This window comes from Anas acuta, chromosome 2 (genome assembly GCF_963932015.1).
Source record: "Anas acuta chromosome 2, bAnaAcu1.1, whole genome shotgun sequence".
NCBI lineage: Eukaryota > Metazoa > Chordata > Aves > Anseriformes > Anatidae > Anas > Anas acuta.
The window spans coordinates 25,015,856-25,041,860 of NC_088980.1; the positions used below are offsets into that span (position 1 = coordinate 25,015,856).

Consider the following 26,005-nt stretch of genomic DNA (forward strand, 5'->3'; position numbering starts at 1 on the left):
GTTACATTGAAAGAGTTAAAAGAATGACTTTATTTTAAACTTTGAATGTCTTTTGCAATCTGACATATTGCATCTATTACTATCTATTACTTTTCATGGAGACCTTCTCTTGTAAAAATCTAGCCCAGTGAAAATCTTCCTTGCACTTTTTTTTTTTTCTTTCAATTTTTTAAAATAAAACAAGCATGGGAGGCATTGTGGGTCTCTATGTCTCTCTGTGGGTCCTCTATGTCTCTCCCACCCACTATTATAATAAAATGTATAGGCTTTATACTATGATTTTTAAGCTGTTTGACTTTTTGTATCCATAAATAAGGAAGAAAAAAAAAAAAAAGAATGAAAAAGAGACATGCAAGAAACTATGACTTAAACAGAAGTAAAAGAAAAAAAAAAGACAATTCAATTCAGAGCACCCAAAGTCTGAAGATAAGCTGCTATTTCAAGAAAAGCTGGTGTAAGCCTTTGGTATTTTCAGAGTTGTGGGCACTTCTTTTCAATATATAACAAAGAAAATTAAGTCCATTTTGTATTTTCAGATGCTTTGGTTTCCTGTTCCTGCATCTTCATATACATCTAGGAAAGAACAGATATAACAATAGTTGTACACAATGCTTCCTTTATTTTTTTGTTTTTGTTAAAAAAGGACACTGTTGCAAACATATACGCAAACCAGCAATGCTAGACACAAAATAAAAAACACTTCTTTAGCATGAAAAATAGCTCCAAGGGCATAACTGTAACACACTGATATTTGGCTGAATTTTTAGTATGCATAAGATCTCCAGTTTTGAAAGATATAATTAGTGGCAAGACAGGTCTGAGCCATACATAAATGATGCCTTCCTGGCTAATATGGCACACCAGAATGCTGCCTTTTCAGTACAAATATTTCAAGCTGTTTGTATGTTATCAACAATTTTGCACTGAGCACCTGCTAAAGAGTAACAGTAATGATAGGCTGTCGGTGTACACAGCACAAACCCCATGCCAAAACGTCTGGCAAAGGTTTACATCCTCATTGCTCTTCAGCAGATGGCAGAGCAGAAATCTGTGCCATGGCAATGCTTGATCTGAGAGAAACAGTGCATATGAGAGGAGAGGGAGATGATGCAGATTTATCTTCATTTGAAGTGAAAATGCTACCTAAGTTACAATTTCCTCTGTCAGAAGAGTTTTGAGCTGTCAATGCTTATGAACAAGAACTGGCTAAACTTCTTGCTCATTAGCTTTTGTAGCCATTTTCTAATTTATTTTTATTTTTTTAATATGTGGAAAAAGTCAATTGTCCTCTTTGACAAAGGATTTATATTTAGTTTAAAAAACGTGCAAGGATGATAAAAAAAAAATCAGTTTAGAGGAGTGTTTTTAATGAAATGATTGAATGTGCTACAGCCTTGTAACATCCTATGACAGTCTATCACAGAGATGGGGCATGGGAGTTTCCTCAAATACATATCTGATGTTTGCACTGGGATTCCTTGAGGAAGGAGGCAAATCTGCAAAAGACTGGTGCACTCAACAGCTAGTATCACCATAAGAACATAAAAATGCCAACCCAGCTATCATCCCAGGTCTATTCTTTTGACCGCAATTAGATTTTCAGTCCCTCAGTTCAACCCCAGGGGAGTTTAAGAGTTTTATTACTTTTCAGCAGTATTCTTACCTTTGAAGAGCTGGGGCATGGCTGAACTTTTTGCAGTTATTTAGAGCTCATTAGAGCTCAGAGGCATAGGTGCATGTGTGTGTGACTGAATGAAAAGGCTGATAAAAGCATAACAAAAAGTGTTAGTGAAAAGCTATTCTCAGAGTGTTATGTGTTGGTTAGTCTGAGAATTTGCCAGTACTGTAGCTGGGATTTATATAAAAAGAGATAGAAAATCAACTGACACTGCAGATTTTAGGTTCAAAGAGAGGATTTGAAAGATTCTCAGACAGTAAATCTGGGCATTAAACTATGAAATAATGTGTTTTCTACTTATTTTTCCTTGCCTTTTAGTTCTAATAAATTTTACAGCACTTCTAGTCAGGACCGCAGGGAATATGAGCAGAATGATCACTTTCCCAGCAAACCAATTTGGCTGCCTTAACATCTATTCTTTTGTTTTTCACAAAGAGAAATTCCTGTCACAGGCAAAGTGCAGGCAAATCCTGTATCACGCTTCCCATGAGCATTGCTGGTTACTGTACAGAAGCCTGCATACTGAGTTCATGGAACCCATCGATAGGCAAATCACCACTTTGAACTACAGGAGTCTGAAATTACTTCCCCAGCTCCATTTCCAGTTTTGTGATGTTTTACTTTTCATCATACTCAGTGCTGAAGCATCCTGCTGAAAATACAAGTATTAATTGTTCCAATTTATTCACTAAGAGTGCTCCTTCACTGCAGGTCAGGAATTGGAAAATTCGTCTTTCTAAGAAAGTCTTTCGAAGCTGAGTCATTTACCCTTTATCATATTTAGCAGAACCTATCCTGGTCTTTTTAGTGGAAATGTTGCTCCTATGTTTCTTTTTAAAAATATTGTTAAATGAAGAGAACAGCAAAATGTAGTTATACAAACGAGTCCTTTACAGCTACAGAATTCATTTTGTGAAGCTTGAGTTGGAATATGAACTGTCACAAAGTTTAAGTTATCTTTACTTTGAATGCATTCTTTTAGTAGAGCCATACATCAGCGAGAAAGCTGAGAAGGGAGACATACAAGAGTAAGAAGAAAAAGTACTTTGTGATTGCTATTTCTTACATCTGGTCTAAAAAATCATCTTGATTCAAAGCGAGTAACTCCAAACAAAGTATAAACGTCATTAGTAATTCGTTATTCATTTCTCGCTAATCAGCTTGCTTTCACAAGCACGGTTGCATGTTTGCATACATAATTTGGATGCACAGTTGAAATTGTAACCTGCACAAAATTTTTAGTAGTGCAAGTACTGAATGGTAATGCAGCCACACAAGCATTGTGATTACTCAGCCAACTGATTAGTGTATTTGCAAGAATGAGTATTTTCCATTTCAAGAATAAATGAAATGTAACACAGTAAAAAATATGGAAAATGTGATAAAATAGGCTTGTTACCAAATAAAGTCTTGTGAGCTGTTCTTAATTTGTAAGACTGCCAATATTCACAGCAGATTTATGGTAGCTACACTGCCATGACAAAAACTTTACAGTGTATTCACTACTCTTATGCCAAGAGGTACGATGCAGTAGGTTTGAATAAAAACAGGACTAGCATCCCCTAGCTGGTAATTAACTCAGCAAAGGCATTTTCCTGGACTTCCAGGCCATGGTACTGCAGAACAATACTTATTTTGCTCTAAAAATTAGTTAAAATCAGTTAATTAGTTAAGACATCAGCTACTCAGATAATGGAGCATTGCCTGTCAGTACTTCAGTGACCATTGCAAACAACCCTTGGTCATTGACCACCTGGCCAGTTTCAACAGTGCAAAAATACCCTAACTCTTCTTGGCACATGACTGGCATGTCTGGAAGCCGGGCTGCCAATTAAACTGCCTCAATTAAAGATGTAACCTGCTCAGTGGGAAATGCTGAGATCTCAGTGCTGTCAAACTGTAGCTACCCTCTTAAAGCATTTTGGAATTTCCCCTTGAAATTGTGTTTAAAGGTCTTAGCTTTTGTTCTTCGTGCTTTGATAAATGTGGCATGATGAAACGGAAGGTTGGAGTCTGGAGGTAAAGTGGAAGTTGTATAGGAATTGTATAGGATTGTATAGGAAATGGTGGAAGAACTGATGTAGCTCACATCTTTTTGCTTCCTTACCCCTTTCACTGGAATCAAACACCAACCACCAACATGTGAATTGCTCTGTCTCAAACATATGCAGAAGTCCTTGTCTTTGAGCTACCACGAGTGCACACAGGCTTTAACTTACTGTTGATGGTCCTGCTGCTGCTGCTGCTGCTCGGGAATATGCTGAATAACTTCATAAACTGTATTAAGCATATCCTGGCCTGGGACAGTGGCAGGGCCAGGAACAGATTGACTTGAAACCTAAAAGTAGCAAAGAGTGTTTCTGCTGTAATTACAAATGGGAAAAGGTTCAACAGAAATGAAACTGGTAATGTAACTTCTCTCTCTCTCTCACACTTTAACAACAGATCATCCCTTCTCCATCAACATTTTGGGCATGGATTTAACAATTTATTAGTTCACATTTCATTCTGGGTAAATTTTCGTCATGTTTATAGTAATGTAAACAAAAGTCAGTTAAGATCTAAGAAGATTTAGAATGCTGCTTTTGCATTTAATATAGCAACTATTTTATATTACTATTCCACAAGTCAAGGAAGGAAAATTTAATAACAGAAGATAGAAGTAGGAGAATAGATAGTAAAAAATTAGAAAATATTTAGGGAAAAGGCTCAGTATAGAACTCCCACCATCATGTTAAAGTGAGAGAAATTCTCTCTAACTGTGAGAAATTTTCATTTACCATGACTCATACCTAGACTCATAATCCATAAGGATTTCTTTCCATATCCAACCTCCAGTTCTTCATTATTTCCAATTTCTTATTTTTCCATTTTTTTGCTGACTAAAATGAATCAGCGGATCAAATGCTGACTATATCTGCAATGTCACAAATCTGAGTAGCTAAACCAGTGGAGCTTTTCCTGTTTCCTGAAATTGTGCTGCAGATTATAATGGATATAAGTACCTGTAAATCCACTCTGCTGTGGTCACCTCTCCTCCCTGACTTACTAAGGCTCTGATTCTGCAAGATACTTAAGCAGTGATCTGACTTTGTGATACGATCAGCCCTAGGGATATCAGAGGCTACTCAGGGCTGGTATGATTTAGGTTCTGAATTCTGTGTTTGCTAAGCCTCTTATTGTCACAAGCATTCACAGACCCAGTTTGGCCCCTCCATTTTCTAAAAGCTTTCTATTGCTGGTGCTGTAAAATTCTGTTCTTACACTGACTTTTACTATAGCAGTCTAGCTCTTCAGTGCCTATGTCAGTCGTCTAATCCCAACAGAGAAAAGAGTTTATTACCTGTGGTTGTTTTTGTAATACATCATGTATGGAGAGAAATAATTATAAAAACAAAATAGCCTTGACTATCGATGAGCCCCTACATGATCATGTTTAAGAGCTGTCCCTTACCTGACCATCCTGATGCTTTCCAAATGAACAAGACTACTGCCAGAAATTTTCCCTAACAAACGGAAAGTTCTTGTACTTCCTTCAAGTTTCAGACTGTTGTCCCTAAATTCTGTAGGCTGATTTCTTCGTTTTCTTTGTCATTTTGCTAGAATCACTGAACCACAGGATCATAGAATGCCTTGTGTTGGAAGGAACCTTAAAGACCACCCAGTTCCAATCCCCTGCCATGGGCAGGGACACCTCCCACCAGACCAGCTTGCTCAAAGCCCCATCCAGCCCGGCCTTGAACACTTCCAGGGATGGGGCATCCACAGCTTCTCTGGGCTGCCTGTGCCAGTGCCTCACCACCCTCAGAGTAAAGAATGTCCTCCTAGTATCTAATCTAAATCTCCCCTCTTTTAGTTTAAAAGCATTCCCTCTTGTCCCATCGTTATCTGCTCAAGTAAAAGCTTGTTCATGTTTTTTATAAGCCTGCTTTAAGTAAAGAAAAGCTGCAATAAGGTCACCCAGGAGCTTTCTCTTCTTCAGGCTGAACAGCCCCAGCTCTTTCAGGCTGTCTTCATAGGAGAGGTGCTCCAGCCTTCTGATCATCTTCATGACCCTTCCCTGGTCCCCCTTTAACAGCCCCACACCCTTCTTGTTCTGGGGGTCCCAGACCTGGGTGCAGCACTCCATGTGAGGTCTCACAAGGGCAGAGCAGAGGGGGACAATCACCTCTGTCTCCTGCTGGCCACTCCTCTCTTCATGCAGCCCAGCACACAGTTGGCCTTCTGGGCTGCAAGCACACACTGCTGGCTCATGTTGAGCTTCTCGTCCACCAGAACTCCCAAGTCCTTCTCTGTAGGGCTGCTCTCAATGAGTTCTTCTCCCAGTCTCCTCATCCACTTGGGATTGCCCCAACTCAGGTGCAGCACCTTGTACTTGGTCTTGTTGAACTTCAGCAGGTTCACTTGGGCCTATTTTTCTAGCTTATCCATCTTACACCACAGCAGAATAATGGTCAATAATAGTATCTGCACAGTCACAGTGCAAAGAAATAGCATACGTAGTAGAGATTTTTTCTGCCAGCAAAATGCGTGTGCTTAAGTCCTCCCTTGCAATACATGAAACTACCAAAAGAATTCTTGAAACATGTAACTGAGATGTATTTTGTATATTTTTACAAACAATACTTTAAATATCTCTTGAGGCTTTTCTGCACTGTCAAAGTTGTATGTTGTGTGAGCAACAATGCAGAGACAAGGGAGAATGGTTCACTATTACTCATCTACCCAACACCAATGATATTCTTTTACCATAGGGTAACTGAACTGACATTGTTCCATGTAGAGTTTGGGTAGTTCCCTCCTGCACCATGATGATACATGTATTGAACTGGAAACTTAGTAAAGAAAGAGAAAGCATTGAGTAAACAATAGTTATGAAAAGGGTGTCATAAAAGCAACTATGAAAACCAACAGAAATGAACTGGCAAAAGGATTCTAGTGCTGACAATTAGTACTCCTAAAGAAATAGAAAAAAAATATCAGTTTGCAACATAAAGTCACATACCCTAGAACCACTGGCATGATCAGGAATAGCAACAAATTCATAGATCCCAAAATCATCCAACGCACTTTCATGTCCTGAAGTTAAAATGAACAAACATGAAAAACATGTCAAGATGTAATATGAATCCGGAATAGACAGTTTAAATATGGATGGGAAAACTCATTTGGCCTAATTTCAAAACAAAACCAAAACAACAAACAGATGAATATTGGATGTTTGGTCTACTTTAAACCACTTTAAACCACTGAGCTGGCATGGAGCCAGGCAGGGCAGCTGCACCACCAGTGTGCACACTGCTTGGTGATCCCCAGGGCCTCGGACCAAGAGCAGAGCCTCCAGCTGACCTCAGGAGCTGCCTGAGCACAGCTCTTGTCCAGTGGAGTTCTATGATACAAGCCCAATTATATTTCATTATGATCTCAAGATTGTGGTATTGCTTGGTGCCATCAGCATTCAGAAGTTTAGCTTTAATTTACCTGAACAGCTTGAGTTCAAGCCAGCAGGATGCATACTGGTGTGAACTCTACACATGAGTTAAACCCATGCTGACCCGTTCTCCTTTTGCTTTTATCCTAAGAAAGCAAAAATAGAGGTGTACAGCCCAAGCTAAATGTAGTTCCCTTCCTTTCCTTCTTTCTTTTTGTACATAGAGATGCTATTTTTCAGTAAGAATGGATTTGACCTTATGCTCACACTTCTTTCATTAGCATTACCTGAAAACGTCTGTGCCTTTTTGTAATCAGCCTCTGGCCTAAAAAAACATAAACATGCTTTTTAATTTGATGTCACAAGCCAAGGAGAGAAAATTAATATGAAAAAGTGTAATTCTTGTAATGGAGTGGATTTCAAAACCAAAAAAAATATTTTTTTTTGTACCTGCTCTGCAGCTTCTGTCGTATCACTGAAAAGAAGAGAAAACGGAAAAAAAATCATTCTTTATGTTCTAATATTTCAGAAGAATAGCCAGAACATGCTTAGATTTTACATACCTTTATGTGGCTGATACCTTTTCCATATGAACAGAAAGACCATAACTAGGATCAAAAATAATGAAATTCCAGTTATTACTGCAAGAGATGACAAAGATTTTCCTTTCTGGGCCAGCTTTTCCAATCCTGTATCAAAGAAGATGGGTACCACATTTAGTCTCCTGTTCTGTCCAAAGTGATATTCCAACAATGAAAAATGCATCTATATAAATTCATAAAAAGCTAGTATATAGGTGTAATAGATATAAATTTTAGGTTCCTGTGAATTGGTAATGATTCCCCACAAATCACCTAAACTGGGAAAGGAATTACATGCATACCAGAAGAGTCCAGAAAAGAATGGTACCTAGAGCTAAATGAAGGTCTGTCAACATAATCCAGGAATTAGAGCATCAAAAAAAGTAAATGAATGTCTCCTAGTCACAGAAACTCTGAACTGCAAAGAAAACAGGCAACAGAACCTGTAGGTACTCAGGAAATCACAGGTGAACCAGGAGCAAGAACCAGGTCTCCACAGTGATTCCATCACCGTGGATTAACAGCAAACCCTCTCCTCTGCAGGTTGTTGTTATAGGGTATGGATTTCCACTCCGCCAGGCCAACAGACATGTCAAACAAATCACGAGGTGAGATAGTTTTTCCTTCTTCTAATAAAAATGCAGTCAGCTGGTTGTGTTTGTGTCAGACTGTGTTAGGAAACAGCAGGAGACTATCATGCTTTCAAAGCACTCTATTTGCAAGCCAAGACTGGAACGTGGTAGCTTCCAAAACTGGCTTTCCAAAATGCAATGAATGCCATCCTGTCCCCCATGGGAGTCCTGAAGGGACAGCAGGGTGTGTTTAGAGTCAGCAGAGCTGTGACAATTTCACATACACACAATTATATGCCTCCCTGGTATATTTTACTGTCTGATAGGGCAGCCTGCATTTAGCTAGATGGTAGGGCAGATCCTCCCTCCTGGCACTGCAGAAGACAGAAGGCAACAAGCTCCCTGATTTCTAGAGCTAAGGGGTGAGGTATCTGACTGTGCATGGCTCTTGGGCAGGGGAGCTCTATGATAAAATTGTGCGCACCTCAGAAATTTGTAAAGTAGCTGTGGGCTGCACAGCATTTGAGTTGGCATTCAGACATCTGTGACAGAGCCCCCTCAGTGGCATGTGGTGTGTCAGATGTGTTGCATCTTCTCATGGGGACCATAAATGAGTATCTTTCCCTCTGCTTCGGTGTTTGGCTTTCAGTGGATCAGCACAGGTTCCTGTTCATATCAAAGTGCCTACAGATGAAGCTGCTGTTCCTCTCCCTGTAAGTTATTAGGTCTTTGTGAATGGCTGGAGCCAGCACCTTGTATCTAACCAGCAGTCCTTGTGTTGTGTACATTTTCTACTTCATGCATGAAAAGATAATACGCTGGTCACCAGCACAACTGCTATTTGTCTCTCAGGTTGTCTGCCCTTACTTAAATAAATAAAATGAAATGTTTCATAAAGTGCAAATATCACAAAGGTAGTGGTGTGCAGGCAACAACACTGCAGAAACCACGTTTGATAGTGGCAAAGTTTGATTGACTTTGCTAATAGAATAAAGAATTATAATTACAGTGATCAAGCAAGCAATTCCTAGACTGAAAACTATCAGGTGAAAACAGAGAGTAGCTGGGGAAAAAAGAAACCAGTGCAGATTATGTATAGCTGGAGTAGCACAGACTCAATGCTTTATGACAACTGATGGCTTCATCCATCCCACACTTGGGGTTGTTCAATATGCAGGAGACTGTGGGATAATTTTTGCTAATATGGCATTGCTAGCTCATTGAAGGCAGAAGACAAAATCGTCCAGGGGGCTTGCTGTGGGACCAAAGGTTAAGACAACAATATCTGTAACTCAACACAACTGCCCTCGTATCGTAGGGCTGCATACACCTCTCTTTCCCTCTGTTTATTCTTCATCTGCAACCCCTTGATATTGATACTTCTTTCAAGTAGTTTGTGCTGGATGGGAGGGAAATCATCCCACCTGTAGGAGCTGCATAGTAGGAGGGACTAACTGAACTACTGGAGTTTTTTCTAAAGGTTTTTACATCACTGACAGTCTGGTTATTTATCAAATACCCTCAGAATCTAATAAATTATGTTTGCTTGTATTCATGCCTATATAGATACATGGGATTTCTTTCCTTTTTCGGAGATACACATTAGCAGAACTTTTCCAGCAATATTTACTGATACAGCACAAGCAGAATATATACAATTAAATACACAAAAATATGTTGAAAACACCTACATAGAACTTGCAAAGACAGGAATTTGAAAGTTTGGAAATGCCAAGCATAGTTGCTTGTGCAGTCGTAATTCCCACCTCTTGCTCTGAATGGTGTAGAATTTGTTAAATTAGAAGCCATGTCACAGTCAATACATGTGAATTAATGCTGTGTATTTGCCAGTGCCAGCTTTATTAACACAACTCAAATGTGCATTATTTAGCTGGATGCATTTCCACCTATGAACTCCTGTACTGCCTGTACAGCATCTACTCACATTACATAACTCACTGACATTGTGCTGGCTTTGGGTGCAGTGAGACATTTTGGCTATTGCATGGATGAAATGTGTGGATTTCAAACAAGATGCATCCCAAACATTCATGAAAATAAATCTCTGCAAATTCACCATTTATTTTTTTTTATTTCAATGTACCTCTTTCATCAAGAAACAAACAAACAAACAAAAAAAAAGAACTTGGAAAGACAGATGAGTCCTTAAAAATCCTTCTTAAAAATAATTATTTTAAATTTAGACTCAATAAATCTCATATCCACAAGCACATTTGTGCAGAAAACAAAGAAGCGGTATTTGCATGCATTTAACACTCAAACTGACTCAGTTTGAGGAGTGAGAAATGACTTGTGTACATAATGAGATAGATCCTATTATTTTAAAACCTAGCTAGTCTTGGCCAAAAACAGACTGTGGTTAGTGCACTTTTTGATATAATTGTAATTTATTAATAAAATTGTTAATGATTTTTTGCATTAATTAGGCATCTGTTACTAGTGCTGTAGAGGTGAGTTTCAATCTGAAACTAAGGTTGGATTGCAAACTCTTCCAAGCCATTGATGTTCCTATTGCTGCTTAAATGGCATTTCCAGTGTTTTGAAAGGCACAGTTCAAGCTCTGTACCTAGGATTATAGGAAGAGGGAAAAGGCACATGGAAGAGAATTCATAGTATTTGTTTAATCCTATAAAATTTCTGTTAGTTCTGTAAATTCTGTTAAGCAGAATTTAGCCTGAGCAGGGTCACTGAGGTGGGTGAATTCATACCCTTTATGTTCAATCAGTGCTGCACTGCAACAGGTGGGCTCAACATCTGGATTTAGTGCTATCTGAATAAATATTTTTCAAGAAGAAATATCTGTAGAGGGGGGATTTTTTCCCTCAAATACACAGGATAAAATAGTTTTGAAAACTTTGTTTAGGTAAAATATTTGTCAGTTAGGAAATGTATGTTTTTAAGTGCAACTAAACATTAAGTTCTGGATTTTTCCTTCCTTTTGGGGCTTTAAAAGGAAATCTCAGCTGAATTTCTTATTTCTTACTGATGAATATACCATACAGCTTTCATGAACTTCCTGGGAAATGTCTTTCTTATTTCTAATGACACATAGGTCTGTTCACATTTTCTTTCTCCACTAACTGTAACATTTAAAATGCAGCATTCTCATTGCAAAATTGCAACCTGTCTTCCTTTCAGCATACTTAACCCCAAGGATTTGTGATGATTACATACCAGTTTGAATAATGGACATCTGCTCACCTTGTTTACGTTACTAACAAATGGCTGAGCTCTTTGTTCTGCACAAGCAAAATTGCTCTGTTAAATTTTCTAAACTGCAATTGATTACATCTTTTTTTAACAGTAATAGCACATGGTCCTTATCTGAAAACACTTGTATTGATCCTTATTAATAAGAGTTATCAGAGTTCCTCAGTATCTTATTCTTAGCTGTGTGCTTCTGGAGTTTTCCTTAAAATATGCTTTGTTGCTCTTTAACACAATCTGATGCAGGAACTGAGGTTATAAATTACAGGAAACAAAGGGGACGTGCTCAGCAGAACATAGTGGACAGTTCATAGATTGTTAAATACAAAAGCAACATGTTTTTTACAAGCAGATTGTAATTCATTCATCATCACAGCTTGCATTATCACCATATGCTAAACTGAGGTTCTTATAATACCTATCTCCTCACACTGGGAAGATATTAAAGACCCTCACTGCTGTTAGTCTGTGACTGATCACTTTAGCCAGTGAGGTATGATTGAGACTCTCCCATGTACTGACCACCATGGGTCCCCAGGGCTCAAAACTCCTGAAAGGCAGAGAATGAGACAGTGAGCTTTGGACAAAATCTGCCCTTGGCAGGAAAGGCCAACCCTGGCACCCAGCAGATTTTTGCAATGTTTCCTCCATTTATTGTTATCATTTTTAAAAGCACAAAGTAAGAAACATAGTAAGAAACATATAATTCTGCCATGGTAGTTGGTCATGATGAGGTTTGCCTACTAAGGAAGTTTTTCTACTCATGGGATAAAGCTCCAAATGTATTTGGAGTGTCAAATTGACACAAAACTTCAGTATCGCAGGGGGTCTTGTCCCATGCTCTGACACACTGTGAGTAAAACCTTGATCCAATTGAATGGCTCAAATCCCTTTAACTACATTGTTAGAAAGACCTCACTTCACATGTATATTCTCTCTGTAAGAACTTTTTCCTCATGTTGACAGTCTCTTCAGATGCCATAGTTACAGCAAGGAACCAGTGTTCTTACCTGCAGAAGTAATGATCACCGTGAAGTGAGTTTCATCTCGTTTTCCAGTCACGTTGTTGAAAGCACGGCACATGTAATCTATTGTCTTCTGGGACACTTTATCAGATACCACTTCCAGGTGAGGTCCGTATTTGATTACTTGAGTGGTGTTGTCATCCCTTTGAATCCATGAGTAAGTATTTGGTGGATTTGAATCTGCTGAGCAGTCAAACAGGATAGCTTCCCCTATGTCAACTGTGAACACTGCCCCTACATTCAGACCTTTGTCTGACTTAACTCTGAGTCCGTAAGGTCCATCTACATTGAAAAAGAAAAAAGAAAGCATTGTGGAAAACTTAAAATAGAAGTACACATTTAAACGTTAGGTAAAAGCATATCTTTAAACTAGGAATCTTTAAACTGGACTAGTCTTTAGAATGGCTGTCATTAGATTAAATTATTTCAATTAAAAGGCTTTCAGTTCAATAATTTGATCTTTACCAGGTTTATCTCAGACTACACCCGCTTAATGCTGATCTAATCACTGTTCAGGGAAACAGCACAGGTCTATGCCTTGTTCAGTACCACAAAAATAAAGAGAACTGATCACAGTTGGAAAAGTTGTGAAGTAAAGGAGCAATTTTTCATGTGCATGCTAGAGCTTTTCTACTCAAATGCCAAAGTTATTGGTATTTGTAATCTCTCCACATAACTAAAGGTGAATAAAATAGCTTTGAAATACATAAATAGTCACTGTAATACTCAGCAGTATAATAATTATTTGCACAACTATCCTAGAGGTATACTTTAGAGTGGGGTGTGCCTTAGATAACTTCATAAAATGTTTTCAATATATGCCTGCTAAAATAAATTTTAACCTTCCCCTATTTTAGTATGTTTCTACTGCTTTGACATTTAGGTTTCTTTGAAGAGGAAGCCCTTGTACCTTACAAGACAGATTTCTGAATATAGTTAGAAGAGACATATTGTCTAGCTGACATGTGCTCATTACTTAAATAATTGAGTAGCTATGTATTTTTAGGGTAATCTTCATAAGAAAATGGGAAAGAAAACAATATATTTAAGTATAGTAAGTGTTATTCCCATGCTATTTTTAATAGATTAATAGATCATTTAGGATCTTTTTTTTTTTTTTTTTTTTTTCCCATCTTTACATGTTAAAACCTATTTTTACAAGGATCTGGGTGTAGAAAATAATGTAGAGAATAAGAAATAAATTTAGTTAAATTAATTTTTAAATTAATTTTTCCAGTCAAAAGAACTGATTATTTTAATGCTGATAATTCCCAAAGGGCTTCCATGTGCAATCAAAACATACAGACCTACCACTGACAGATGCTAAAAGAAGCCAAAACACATTATACAGTATCGTAGAAAAGTTCACCGAGGGCAGCATAGCAAGAAGACAGGTAACTCAATATTATGTCCATTTTAATGTGATCAAGTAATATTTCTATGTTCCTATGGTTGTCTGGAAGTATTAAAATAATGTAGCTGTTTTTTTTTTTTTTTTTTTTGTGAAATTTGTTGTCATATGAAGATGAACGCTGGCTTCTTTCAGACTCTATTTCTTATCAGGAAGTTCAAGCTAATGTTAGATTTACTGGTAACATGTATCACAGAATCACAGAATTGTCTAGGTTGGAAGAGACCTCCAAGATCACTGAGTCCAACCTCTGACCTAACACTAACAAGTCCTTCACTAAACCATATCACTAAGCTCTACATCTAAATGTCTTTTAAAGACCTCCAGGGATGGTGACTCAACTACTTCCCTGGGCAGCCCACTTCAATGTCTAACATCCCTTTCGGTAAAGAAGTTCTTCCCAATATCCAACCTAAACCTCCCCTGGTGCAACTTTAGCCCATTCCCCCTTGTCCTGTATGCTTCTGTTTATTCTCTGCCTTGTTTTATGAGAGTGGCCACTTCAAGAGCACATAGCAAGCTGCACACAGGCTGTTTCAGGTGTGCTTTTGTGGTTTTCTTTCCCTATTTGTGGAGGTTTAGGAAAGAGAATGGACACTATGACACCACAATGTGAATTTTTTCAATTTTTAACTATATCTTCATATTTTACAACTTACAGTTGTCAAGATCTTTATTTTTTCTACTTATGTCTTAGTGGTAAGATTTTTGCAGTCTCATTTTAAGGAAGACCCAGCATCGTGTGTGATATTTTGTTAGGCCATATAGTACAGATCCACATCAGAATGAATTAGCTCTGCTCTGACCTACACCACAGGTGCCACAGAGAAGAACCAAGGCATTTCAAAAAATCTAGCATCTGAGATGAAGGGCTCCTTGTTCACAGGCTCCATAACTCCCGAGTCATTTGCTTTACTGTACCCAAGCATCACTTCACGCTATGATAAATACTTCTGGGAAGTGCAAACCTGTCACCATTACTTTAGTGTGGCTGAGTGCACCCCGACTGAAGATTTCTGTGTGTGTGGTGCCCAGTCACCACACTGGCACCACACACCAGGACTTGCTCCTTGCTTTTTTGTATGGGAAAGGAGTGGGACATAAAGAACTTTAACTTTTTTATAAACAAAACTAAAACCCCTCACGTTATTTATAGGAGGGAGTATACTTTTTTTTACTTTTCAGAGTGATTCAGTGATTCCTCCTATCTGACCTTTCCGCTATTAGCTTTTATTTTCACCAATAATATAACCTTTGGCATATGTAAACAGATATTAATGGTAAGAATAGCTGACAGGCCTCTCTGATCCCTCCCTATAGTGGCAGACTACTGCAGTCTGCAAAAGAATCAGGACTGAGTTCTGCTTTTGTACCAATGCCATAGCAGTGCAGCACACACAGCAGGCACTAATGCAGGACCACACTTTGGTATGAAAGCTGCAAATCAAAAGAAACAATGATTAAAAACTCTGACAACTGCTGTTGCAAAAACAAACAAACAAACAAACAAACAAATGAAATATTCAAATATTGTCAAAGTCTGTAAAACAGCTTCACCTCAGTGAAGTCCATCCTTGAAGAAGTTACCATCAGATAATCCTTCAGAGTTTGGATCAGATGGTTGCCTCTCCTGGACTTTGCATACATCACTGTGATTCCTAAAGACTAGGTAGCTGAGGGGCATATGCAGCTTCAAATATGATTCTGATAAGCAAATAATCAGCATTCTCCTTTCTGAGACTAAATATATTCTGGCTTCTGGAAGTCCAAAGGGATGAAATCCCACTTGCTCTATTAACTTCAACTCTATCACAGCAATACAGCTGTTGCTGTTGCAGCCTCCATGACAACAGTTTCTTCTTCTTCTCTTGAAATAACTTTTTTTTTCTGGATCAAGCTACTGCAATAGCAATTGTTCTGTGGTGCATTATCATAACGGAGAAGTGGGAAAATATTAATGAGCAATGAAGAACAAAAACAACTTTTGATTCTCAGTAAAAACAAAACAAAGCAAACCAAACCAAACCATAATGCCTGCCTTCATGGATCACCCAGTTCTACTTCTTTCCTGTTTCATTCTCAACAGAAACAAGCCTCTCATCTCAGTGCAGCTAGTTAACTAAATGACTTGTAAAATAATAAATCACCTGTTCTGGGCAACAATTTACTGTTCTGTGGGAATATTTCCAATTGCTCCTATCTCCACGAGACTGTTGTAGTTTCTAAGCAGATGGCAGGTATTTACTGTGAGTGACCTTTTTTTTATCACTTACAGTAACTCCCCCGCAGCAATGACATATGGCACATGGGGATCCTGGGGCCTATCCCAGAGTGTTATTGACAACTGCTGGATGGAAGACAAACCACTTCTGCAGGCAGAGGTTGGATGGGATTATGCGACTTGGTATAGCTCAAGAAGGAAGGCCCCAATTCCCATCACAAATTTGGATGTAGATAGTAGTGCAAGCATTGCAGCCTTTCAGTATTGCACTATTTTCTCTTTATATATATATATATATATATTTCATATTTTAAGTTACACACAAATAAATGATTCTGATGAAACAAAAAGTATATTCTGAAAATATAACTACTTATATGATAAGAATGGACTGAACAGACAGTGCCACAGATTAACACAGCAGTCAGAAAGGTGGCAACGGAGCATTTGCAGCTTGCTTAGAGGTCATTTAAATAAACATCTTAAATGAACACCATTACAAACCCTTAAAAATATTTCATAGCAGTGTCCTGCAAGCAGTGATGGCCAAACATGAGGGTATCATATCCTGCTCTTCATGGCCTATTACAACTTTTATTTTGTGATGTTACTCATCTATTTTAGATCCTGATGTCTGTGTATGTAGCCACAGACACTTAAATGATAACTTTTGACTGAAGAGGTTACTCACATGACTAGCTAAGCAGTTGAGTATTGACAGGATCATGAAATTGGGTTACCAGATCTTCAGAACAGGAATGTCCAGGTGGGCAGTGTTCTTATCATTACAACTATGGTCTACAATTGGCTTGTTGAAAAGTTACCTTTCACAGAGATGAGGTGTATTGAAGAATAAGGTATATTTGCAAAGAGGCTTATTTTCTTCTATCAAGCTAATATAGCTGAAAAAAATATAGCTGGGTTTCCGGTACAGAAATATCTCATTGTATAAAACAGTTTCAAAATATGCAGAAGATGGGCACTCTTTCTGGGCTTCAGCTTTTCCTTAATTGTAGACTAATTGTAGAGACTGCCTAAAAATCTCATTTCACTTACAGTAAACCATTACAGTTTCCACAGTGCTGCTTCTTGGAGAACATATGCAAATCAACAGTAACAGCAACAAAATAATAAATGAATTTGAACTGAAACCTAAAGTGTCTCCGAACTTTGTAAGGATCAGTATGGGATCTTAAATGGCACAAAAGAAACCTTGGGACTGTAGGACTGAAAGGGATGTTTTGTACCACTGAGGTCAGCCTTCCACTACAGTAAACTCTCACAGTACTAAATCCCAATCATATATTTGTCAGTCCATGGCAATAGCAATGTGCACAGCTCTTGCAGAACCTCCTTACTCCAACAGCTAGAAAACATGTAGCTTCCAGTCAAAATATAAGGTTACACAGGTAAACTTCATTGATATACTCCCAGTCTTTATGCTGACATCATTAATGAAAGTGTTAAACAGGACTGGGCTCAAAATTATCTTGAGAAAATATTGAATCATAGAATGGTTTGGGTTGGGAGGGACCTGAAAGATCACCCAGTTCCAACTCCCTGCCATGAGCAGGGACACCTCCCATCAGACCAGTTTGCCCAGGGCCTCATTCAGCCTCGCCTTGGAAACCTCCTGGGGCATCCACAGCTTCTCTGGGCAGCCTGTGCCAGCACCTCACCACCCTCATTGTGAAGAATTTCCTCCTAACTTCTAAACTAAATCTCCCCTCTTTTAGTTTAAAACCATTCTAACTTATTCTATCACCACACCCCTGACAAAGAGTCCCTCCCCAGCTTTCGTGTTGGTCCCCTTTAGGTACTGGCAGGACACTATAAGGTCTCTCTGAAGCTTTCTCTTCTCCAGGCTGAACATTCCCAACTCCCTCAGCCAGTCTTCATAGGAGAGGTGCTCCAGCCCCCTGGTTACCCTTGTGGCCCTCCTCTGGACTCTTTCTAATAGGTCCTACAAACAAGCTTATTTTGAATGCAAGCTCACATATAATGTTGACTCAATAGTTTTCTGCCTCTCTTCCATAGTTAGAGGCACTCTTTCCAGCCAGATCAAACAAAGGTAATTATGAATACAAAGGTAATTATGAATATTTCATATACTCACAATATATGGTTGGTGCAATTTGCTCACTTTCCATTGCACTGACAGGGTTGGATACCAAACAGCTGTAATTCCCAATGTCCTCTTTTACAACAGGAACAATTAGAAGTGTAGCATTGTTTGATGAAAAGATATAGTTAGGGCCAGCATGGAGAGGCTTCCCATTTTTCATCCACTGGTAAACCACCCTCGTGCCTTTTCCCACGGTACATTTTAATGTGATATTCCCCACGTACTCCACTACCCCAGAAGATGGCTCAGTCTGCACAATCGGCTGTGTCACAGGAACTATAAAATAAAGAGATATGAAGAGTAATAAAAGTGACTAGCCAGTACATTACAGTCCTTACTGCTAAGACAATGCAAACACCAGTCATCATCCTCGCCGGAAAGTATTGATATTTCAAATTGTATTTGTTAAATATGGTTAAAGGTTGAAAAAAAGAATGTCATACTCTCAGCTGGTGACTGTAAGAATTGTTCCAGTACTTAAACAAAATTGGACTGTTTATATTACTTGTTATGTGACAAAGACTGCAGTTGGGTATACTGGTGTCTCCAGCTCTGGTCCCATAAGCAAATCCCTGTGGCCACAGCAAAGAAAAGAGCGCAAAGGATGACATTGCCCACAGTAAGTGACTTCCCCAACAGTGCTGCCTGCAGCTTGGCTGGCACCAGGACCCACTGAAACACACTGGCAGCCCAGTCGTGAGGATGACTGCAAACTGGCATGGGCGTGGGAGTGAAATGGCAGCTGCAACTTTATCACGTTAACGTCTCATTCATTTAATTGTTTCAAGCCAAACAGCTACAGTGCTCCCTCCGTATAATCCATAAACTGCAGTTCATTGAAAATCGATATGTCCTTATCACTGATAGCATAATGGAGCCTTATGAAATAGTATTTCATATATTTGTCATATTATTTATTGGTTTCTAGATTCCTTAAATGTTTTACTTATGATCAAGAAATATTAGTCAGTACATTAGCTTGTTTAAAGATGACTTATTGCAGCATTCCCTCCAGCAGAAGTGGAAAATAACATAGCAATAATTGGCATTTATTCATGCACAGTTGGTTTGAATAATGCACTATCATAACTGGATTCCAAGAACCAGTACTAGAACACCACAGAAATTTTACTTTCAAAATGAAGTTGTTACGTTTTATGAACTTACCATCAACAGCTACTTGAATCTTTTCACTGGCAGCTATTGTTCCATTTCCACGGACATTGACTTTTACAATATAGTTGCCCTCATCACTGATACTTAATGGATTGATCATCAAAGATGCATTAGGTGGTATGAGGGTAAACTTGTGCTGATATTCCAGGTCTGGTACTACTGTCTGGTTTACAGAGCCAAGCAAGTATTTTGGATTACTTTGAGGCCTCTCAAACAGCCAAATTATTTGGATTTCACAAGCTGTAGTGTTGAAATTGTAGTCAACAGTAAGCTGGAGAGGTTGCCCCTCAATACCATGGATAGTATGAGATGGTACTGTCAGCTTCAAGGCAGAACAAATACCTGCATAAAAATGAAAACCAAACAAATAAACAAACCCAAAACACAAATGGGAACACTGGAAGGAACAAATGAAAAATTCTCACAGAGAAAAAATTCTCAGAGATGAAAACTTTTTTTTTTTTTTTCTTTATGGTTATGATTCAGATTTCAAGTAAGAAAGCTCTCCTTCACTTCAGTGGAGTAGGATCTAGTTGTAGAACTCCAGCTTTGAAATACAGGAAAAGCCAAAGCTGGAAGGATATTTATGATTTCTGGTTAATTTATTTTTTTCAGTTTTTGCAAGTTTGACGAAAATGGAGAAAGGTGAATTTACCTTAATGTTTAAAATCCTTTTACTTCCTTATACTTTCAATTTGCAGAGCTCCTATTGTCTAATAGTCTTCAACTATAAACTCAATTTTGAGGATTTTTTTGTGTGTGTGTTTATTCAGGGAGAACTTTGTTACTGTCACTTTGCCAGTTATACTGAGAAATCAATGAAAAATCTAAGAAGGCCCGCTTTCACAGATTAGTGTGATTAAAATGACAGCAATTAGTCATCACTGTTGTCTGTACTGTACCCTTCAGACTAAATTCAAGAAAGATTACTAATCTTGTAAGAAAAAGCAAGAATTAAGGTTTTCCGTTGATATGCGCAAAAGCAAAATTTCCAGTCCCCTGATGTCCTCCAAGAGCACTGCCTCCTTCAGGGTGCAAAACAGCCACCCACCCTTCAGTTAATCACCAGCTTTCCCAGGCTTTATTTTAGAACCATTTTTCATCGTGTCATTCTCAGGCAGATTTACAGAACATTATTAAAACTTTGCCCTTAGGACTGTGTGATCAATTTCCATGCGAACTTTTCCATGGTACTTTCAAGCACAACAATGGTGTGAAGCATTGTCATTAACAAATTGATTTCCCAACACCATTATAACTGATAAGACTTCACAGATGAGGAATTGAAGCACCGAGAAAAATAGCAGCAAAAATGTCCACTAATTTTGGATCATCAGTTTGAAATATTAATGACTGTGTTTTTCAAAGCACACACAAACAGCTTTTAATATGTTTGAGATGTAACTCCTATTGACTTCAGTTGCATCTTTGAGAGATTAGTAATAACATGTTGATAAATCTGGTTTAAGTAATCTGTCCACCACTGTGTAGGAATGTGCTGGAAAGAGAACGAATGTGCTTCCCAAGGACATATGCTGTGCTCACACCGTGCACCAGTTATTCTGAATATCTGTAGCCAGGTAACTCTCCTGCTGCAGTACAAGCACCCTCCACCTGGACGGTATCATTGATATAATTTCCTCAGTTAGATAAGAGGAAAATATAAAAATATCAATTCAGGTGAACAACATGACATTTCAGGTGAACAACATGACATTTCACAGAATCACAGAATCACAGAACTTCTAGGTTGGAAGAGACCTCAAGATCATCGAGTCCAACCTCTAACCTAACACTAACAGTCCCTGCTAAACCATATCCCTAAGCTCTACATCTAAACGTCTTTTAAAGACTTCCAGGGATGGTGACTCCACCACTTCCCTGGGCAGCCTGTTCCAGTGCCTAACAACCCTTTCAGTAAAGAAGTTAAAAAAGTAGATTTGTATATCTTCTGGGATGAGAATCTCCAGATTTCACTTCATGGCTGTTTATGACAAGCTAATAGAGACAACTAGAGCTGTGTATCAGGGCAGGGACATGAAAAGAGGTTGGGGGCTACAGCTGTAGCTGGGGAGTGTGTAATGCCACTAATTAATGCTAGAGACCCTCTGGAAGGGCGTGACAAGCAGTGGAGTGGGGATGTGTGAGAGAGGACTGGCTGGGGGTAGCTGGCAATATTGTCCATGTGGCCGAAGGTGCTGCAAAAAAAACACCTCTGAGATACTGACTGTATTGCAGGAAAAACACACATTTGCTAAGAAACCTCTGGTTGTATACCCTCTGTTCAGCAGCTACTGAGTTTTACAGTCAATGAAAAAGAGGGCTACAAAGTCTACAAAAAATGACTCATGTAGCTGGCTCCCCTTTTCAGAAAGCTGAACTCAACTTCACTCAGCTTCGGAAGATGGCTCACAGCATTTCTGAAGGTATGGCAGGGAAACCAAAGGAAAACAGCTTGGTAGAAAGCTATGAGGTAGAAAGCTATGGGGTAGAAAGCATATTGCTACATGCAGATGTTGAAATCCCTTAGTAGGAAGACTCGCAAACCCACTTTCTCAGGGGCTAAAGAGAAAGCAGGCAGAGGATTTCGAGTTGCACAGATGCTGAGGTGGAAAGTACATTAGAGGGTCAGCTGAGACGGGAGGAGAATGGGACAAAAAGGGAGGAAAAGTGTAGAAAACATGCAGAGAAACTTAAGTGGAGGATGCACAGGAGCATGTTAAGCACATGCTTAGCTTTTTCCAGATCATAAACCTGAAAGAGCTGAAGTACAGGAATTGAAGCCTCATGTACTACTTCTTTACTTCTTTTAAATATATTTGTGGCCTGATTTTTTTTTTTTTTTTTTAAATGTTGCTCAGCTCTTAGGACTAGCTAGATTCTAGTTAATGGGAGATGAGTTTTGCTGGTTATTTTAACATTTAACAGAAGTGAATTCCCTCCCTGCAAACCTTACAATGCAAATCAAACTGCTGCTGTCCATTTAAGAGAATAATTCCTCAATAATATCCTTCACAAAATATTTAATGTTGAAAATACATTTCATATAACCAACTAATACACTTCATTTTTATTTTTATTTTATTTTATTATTATTATTTTTTTTAATCTCCTTGAATGAAGTAAGAAAGATCTCTCACAGATACTGGGAAATCTGTAAATGGTCAATTAAGAGATCTGGCCATACCCTTCCTCACTAAATGCATGACACTGCTCACTTTTGGGGTTTATCTAGCTGCCAGTAAGTGATCGTGCTGTAGGATAAGAAGCCAGTAACAGCTGCAGTGGTAATCATAAAATATGTATTACCATTGATACTTCTCACAGATCTGTGCAAAAAAGGAGCAAGAAACAAACAGGTCCAGTGAGCAGGATAACTGGGGACACCAGTACAAAAGCTATCACCATCACAGAAGAAAATACAGAGAACTGTGGCTGGGAATTTTTATTTCTTCTTGGTTAAAAAATGTGGGAACAGAAACCTTAAAAAGTGTTCAGCCTGGATGCACATAATTCATGGGGAAAAGCAGCTCCATTTAACACTATGAGTTCAGTTAGGAAATTCTTTTAGCAAAGATGGGTGAAGGTGAGGGAAGAAGCCCTGTTTCCCCCTTGCCAGCTATCCTGTCATTCATCAGGGAGTGGTTTTGGGTGATTTCAGGCTTTGCTGTCCCCTCTGGCTCTGCTGGGGTGGCTTCACAGGGAGCCATGGGCAGGTGGGAGCTCCCCACGGCCGGCAGGCTGAGCCTGAGGCTCAGAGGTGTCACTGGGCAATGGCCTTCTGTCAAAGGGCCTTACGGGAGCACTGCTGGGGGATCCTGCTTTAACGAAGATCAAATCTTTTGCAGTCTGGAATATTGGACTAATTTCCTATGTTTTCATTTTTAGTTAAATTTAAACTGAAGACTTACGACTAAACCTTGAATTAATGTCAATAGTGAAAACAAGTTGATGTCCTTTTACATCTTTCTCACCAAGCACAAATTCCATGTAACTCAAACTTATTCCTATAGTTTTCTAAATATACTACAATACACATTTTTCAGAGAGGATGGAATTCCCCAAAACAGGTTCTGTTTTACTCGTAAGCCAAGTGGGTTGTACAAAAATGACCTCCATTTGGAGCCCAGTGTTTTGCTTCCATCTCACCCTGCTGTCATCAGTATTAGCAAGCACAACAGTATCATTATTGACACAAAACAAGGACTGCAGCTTTAGTTTAAATAAAAAACTATGACATAACTTTTGAGTTTACTGCGTAAACTGAAACCTGCTTAGCGAGGTTTTATTATTCTCTGAATTTAACATGCCCATCTCCTTGTCACAGTGAGTTTGGATTCTCAACTAAGTTTTACTTAAGTGTTCATTTAGCTCCCAAGCTCTCCAAAAACCCTCAACTTGGTGTAAGATGTCATCAGGTATGCGGCAATAGTTTTGACACTTTTTGCAAATAAGTTCATTTGTGGAAAAAAAAAAAAAAAAGAGTGAGAGAGATATAATGGACCAGGAAATCTGCTACTCCTCTACCCCTTATTTCTCAGGAATGCTCTTCCCAAGGTTGGCATTTTTGTCCAAGAACAAGTTCTACTGAGCTTCATTACTTGACTTGATTCTGCCCTCTGAGGTCAATGTCTTCAGTGGTCTTTGTGTCATGCCCCCACTGCATTGGATTTTTGTCATTACTAAAAGTACAAGGCACCCATTTCCCATAGGAGGAGAGGTTTATACCTGAGTAAGACTATCAGAAGAAACTTGCTAGTGAACAACAATGTACTCCAAAGCATTCTGTTTGCATGCCAATATCTCTTGCAGAATTTTAATCAGAAATGTCCAACAAAGTAGTAATGTAGATAAAGAAGTGAATATTCACCATATTCTTATCGAAAGGGTTTTTCACTTTTAAAGAAGTCTGATACTCTTCATAAGAAAGTGCAATTGTTAAGAAGCCAAAGCTCTCGACAAAGTGTTTAGCTCAAAATCAAGGAAACTAGGTGACCGTATATGAACTTAGTGAAAAAAAAGAAAAAAGAAAAAAGAAAAAAATCGCCCGTATTAGTAAATTAGTAAAGGACATATTACATTTGTAATATATATTACCTCTGGTGATATTTACAAAAACAATTAAATACAGAGATTTAAATTACAAGATTTTGCAGAAATACGACTTTATCTAACATTTGACCACAGGATCTTCCTGTAAAAGTGCACAGAACATCTGTTTTTTATCAAGTGCACAGATAGCAAATGTACCATTATGAAAACTGCATCCAAATATTGAATAAATGTAATGCAATGAATGTCTTGAATAAATGCAAGACATTCTTCAGCTGACTGAAAGCTTAATTTAGTTTTAGTACCAAGTACGTTTAAATATTATATATAAATTTTAGGTATTAACTTCAAGTCATCATAATAAACAGGAAAATACCGTATCAGCTCTGTCTGAATATCATACAATTATAGAGAGATGTGTAACATCTTCTCTGTAAACTTTGGTTCAGAACCTGTCAAGCCTTACTTGTTAAAAAGAATGCACTTTGTATATCTTACTTAATAAAACATGACAATATATTTTTCATCAATGTGCATGTTTTATTTACATATTATGTATAGCACTATTTTTTGTCAGTTTCTAAAAGTTTTAGCTTAATTCATAAAACAGAGTAACACGATCTGATTAAAAGCCTTTAGGCTACATTCTTAAAATAATACATCTGACAATATAACAGAAATATCTTCAAATTTACGAGTATAAAAGCAAGCCACATTTCCAAAATGAAAATGAAATATAATTCATACAGTTTCTTACCTACAAGCAGAAAATATATTTTGCACTGTAAGTCACAAAATAAGTTGGCTAAAGGGCTCCATGAAAGCATCCTGCCCCATACAAACACCACCTTCTTCTCAGTGCTAACTCTGAGCTTGGACCAGCAGCTGCAGGTTTATTTGCAAGGAAAATCAGCAATGAGTTAACAGGCCCTATCCTGTCCCCAGCCCTGTGTGATTTGAATATGTGTATACAAAGAACAAAGGGAGTGGAACACCTGTTAGATGAGCACCCATCTTCGTTGCCTCTGACTTTATCATAACCCTTCCCCAGGAGTCACAGTAAATATGACAGAGAATGTAATAAATGAGGTGCAGAATACAAAGTACGCCAAATTAATAAAAGTAAGTGAACGCACTGAATGTACAAGTATTAACATCCTTCAGCTATACTGTTTCATAAAAATATTATGCTGCTAGGTAGCTCTTCTTATTTCAAATTAGAATTAGTATTCAGGTCTTTCTTTCTTTCTTTCTTTCTTTCTTTCTTTCTTTCTTTCTTTCTTTCTTTCTTTCTCTCTCTCTCTCTCTCTCTCTCTCTCTCTCTGATAAGATTTTTTTCCAATGATAGCCTCCTCTTTTCTGTTACAAAAAATACAAAAAAGCTATTGCAACACCATGCCTAGCATTTTCTAGCATTTTTAGCATTTCTAGCATTTTCTAGCCCATATGTTTTTGTTTTTTTCTTTTTTCTTTAACATAAGTGAAATAGTGATGATTTTGTTGCC

The 26,005-nt window shown here is 38.2% G+C and overlaps 1 protein-coding gene across 2 annotated transcripts; it reads right to left on the bottom strand.

The window, feature by feature from the left end:
- Positions 1–6: 6 nt before the first annotated feature.
- HEPACAM2 (HEPACAM family member 2) lies at positions 7–25,414 on the bottom strand. 2 transcript variants are annotated; one of them, XM_068673960.1, is made up of 10 exons: positions 25,258–25,412; positions 19,440–19,790; positions 18,264–18,548; positions 12,501–12,797; positions 7,673–7,798; positions 7,560–7,584; positions 7,397–7,434; positions 6,684–6,757; positions 3,898–4,016; positions 7–573 (listed from the first exon to the last, which is right to left on the bottom strand). In XM_068673960.1, the coding sequence occupies exons 1-10, from the start codon at positions 25,325–25,327 to the stop codon at positions 564–566; spliced, it is 1,395 nt and encodes a 464-aa protein (XP_068530061.1). In that variant the 5' UTR covers positions 25,328–25,412; the 3' UTR covers positions 7–563. The 2 variants fall into 2 exon arrangements, with proteins under 2 accessions (XP_068530061.1, XP_068530062.1); XM_068673961.1 differs by lacking the exon at positions 7–573 and having other exon boundaries at positions 3,894–4,016; positions 25,258–25,414.
- Between the last annotated feature and the right edge of the window lie 591 nt (positions 25,415–26,005).

Excerpts from the sequence above, each read along its gene's own strand:
- HEPACAM2 (XM_068673960.1), bottom strand. The coding sequence starts at position 25,327 with ATGCTTTCATGGAGCCCTTTAGCCAACTTATTTTGTGACTTACAGTGC. Across the intron at positions 18,549-19,439 it reads GATTCAAGTAGCTGTTGATG|TTCCTGTGACACAGCCGATT; the intron begins GTAAGTTCATAA and ends TTTATTTTATAG. Across the intron at positions 4,017-6,683 it reads ATCATGCCAGTGGTTCTAGG|GTTTCAAGTCAATCTGTTCC; the intron begins GTATGTGACTTT and ends TGCTACTTTTAG.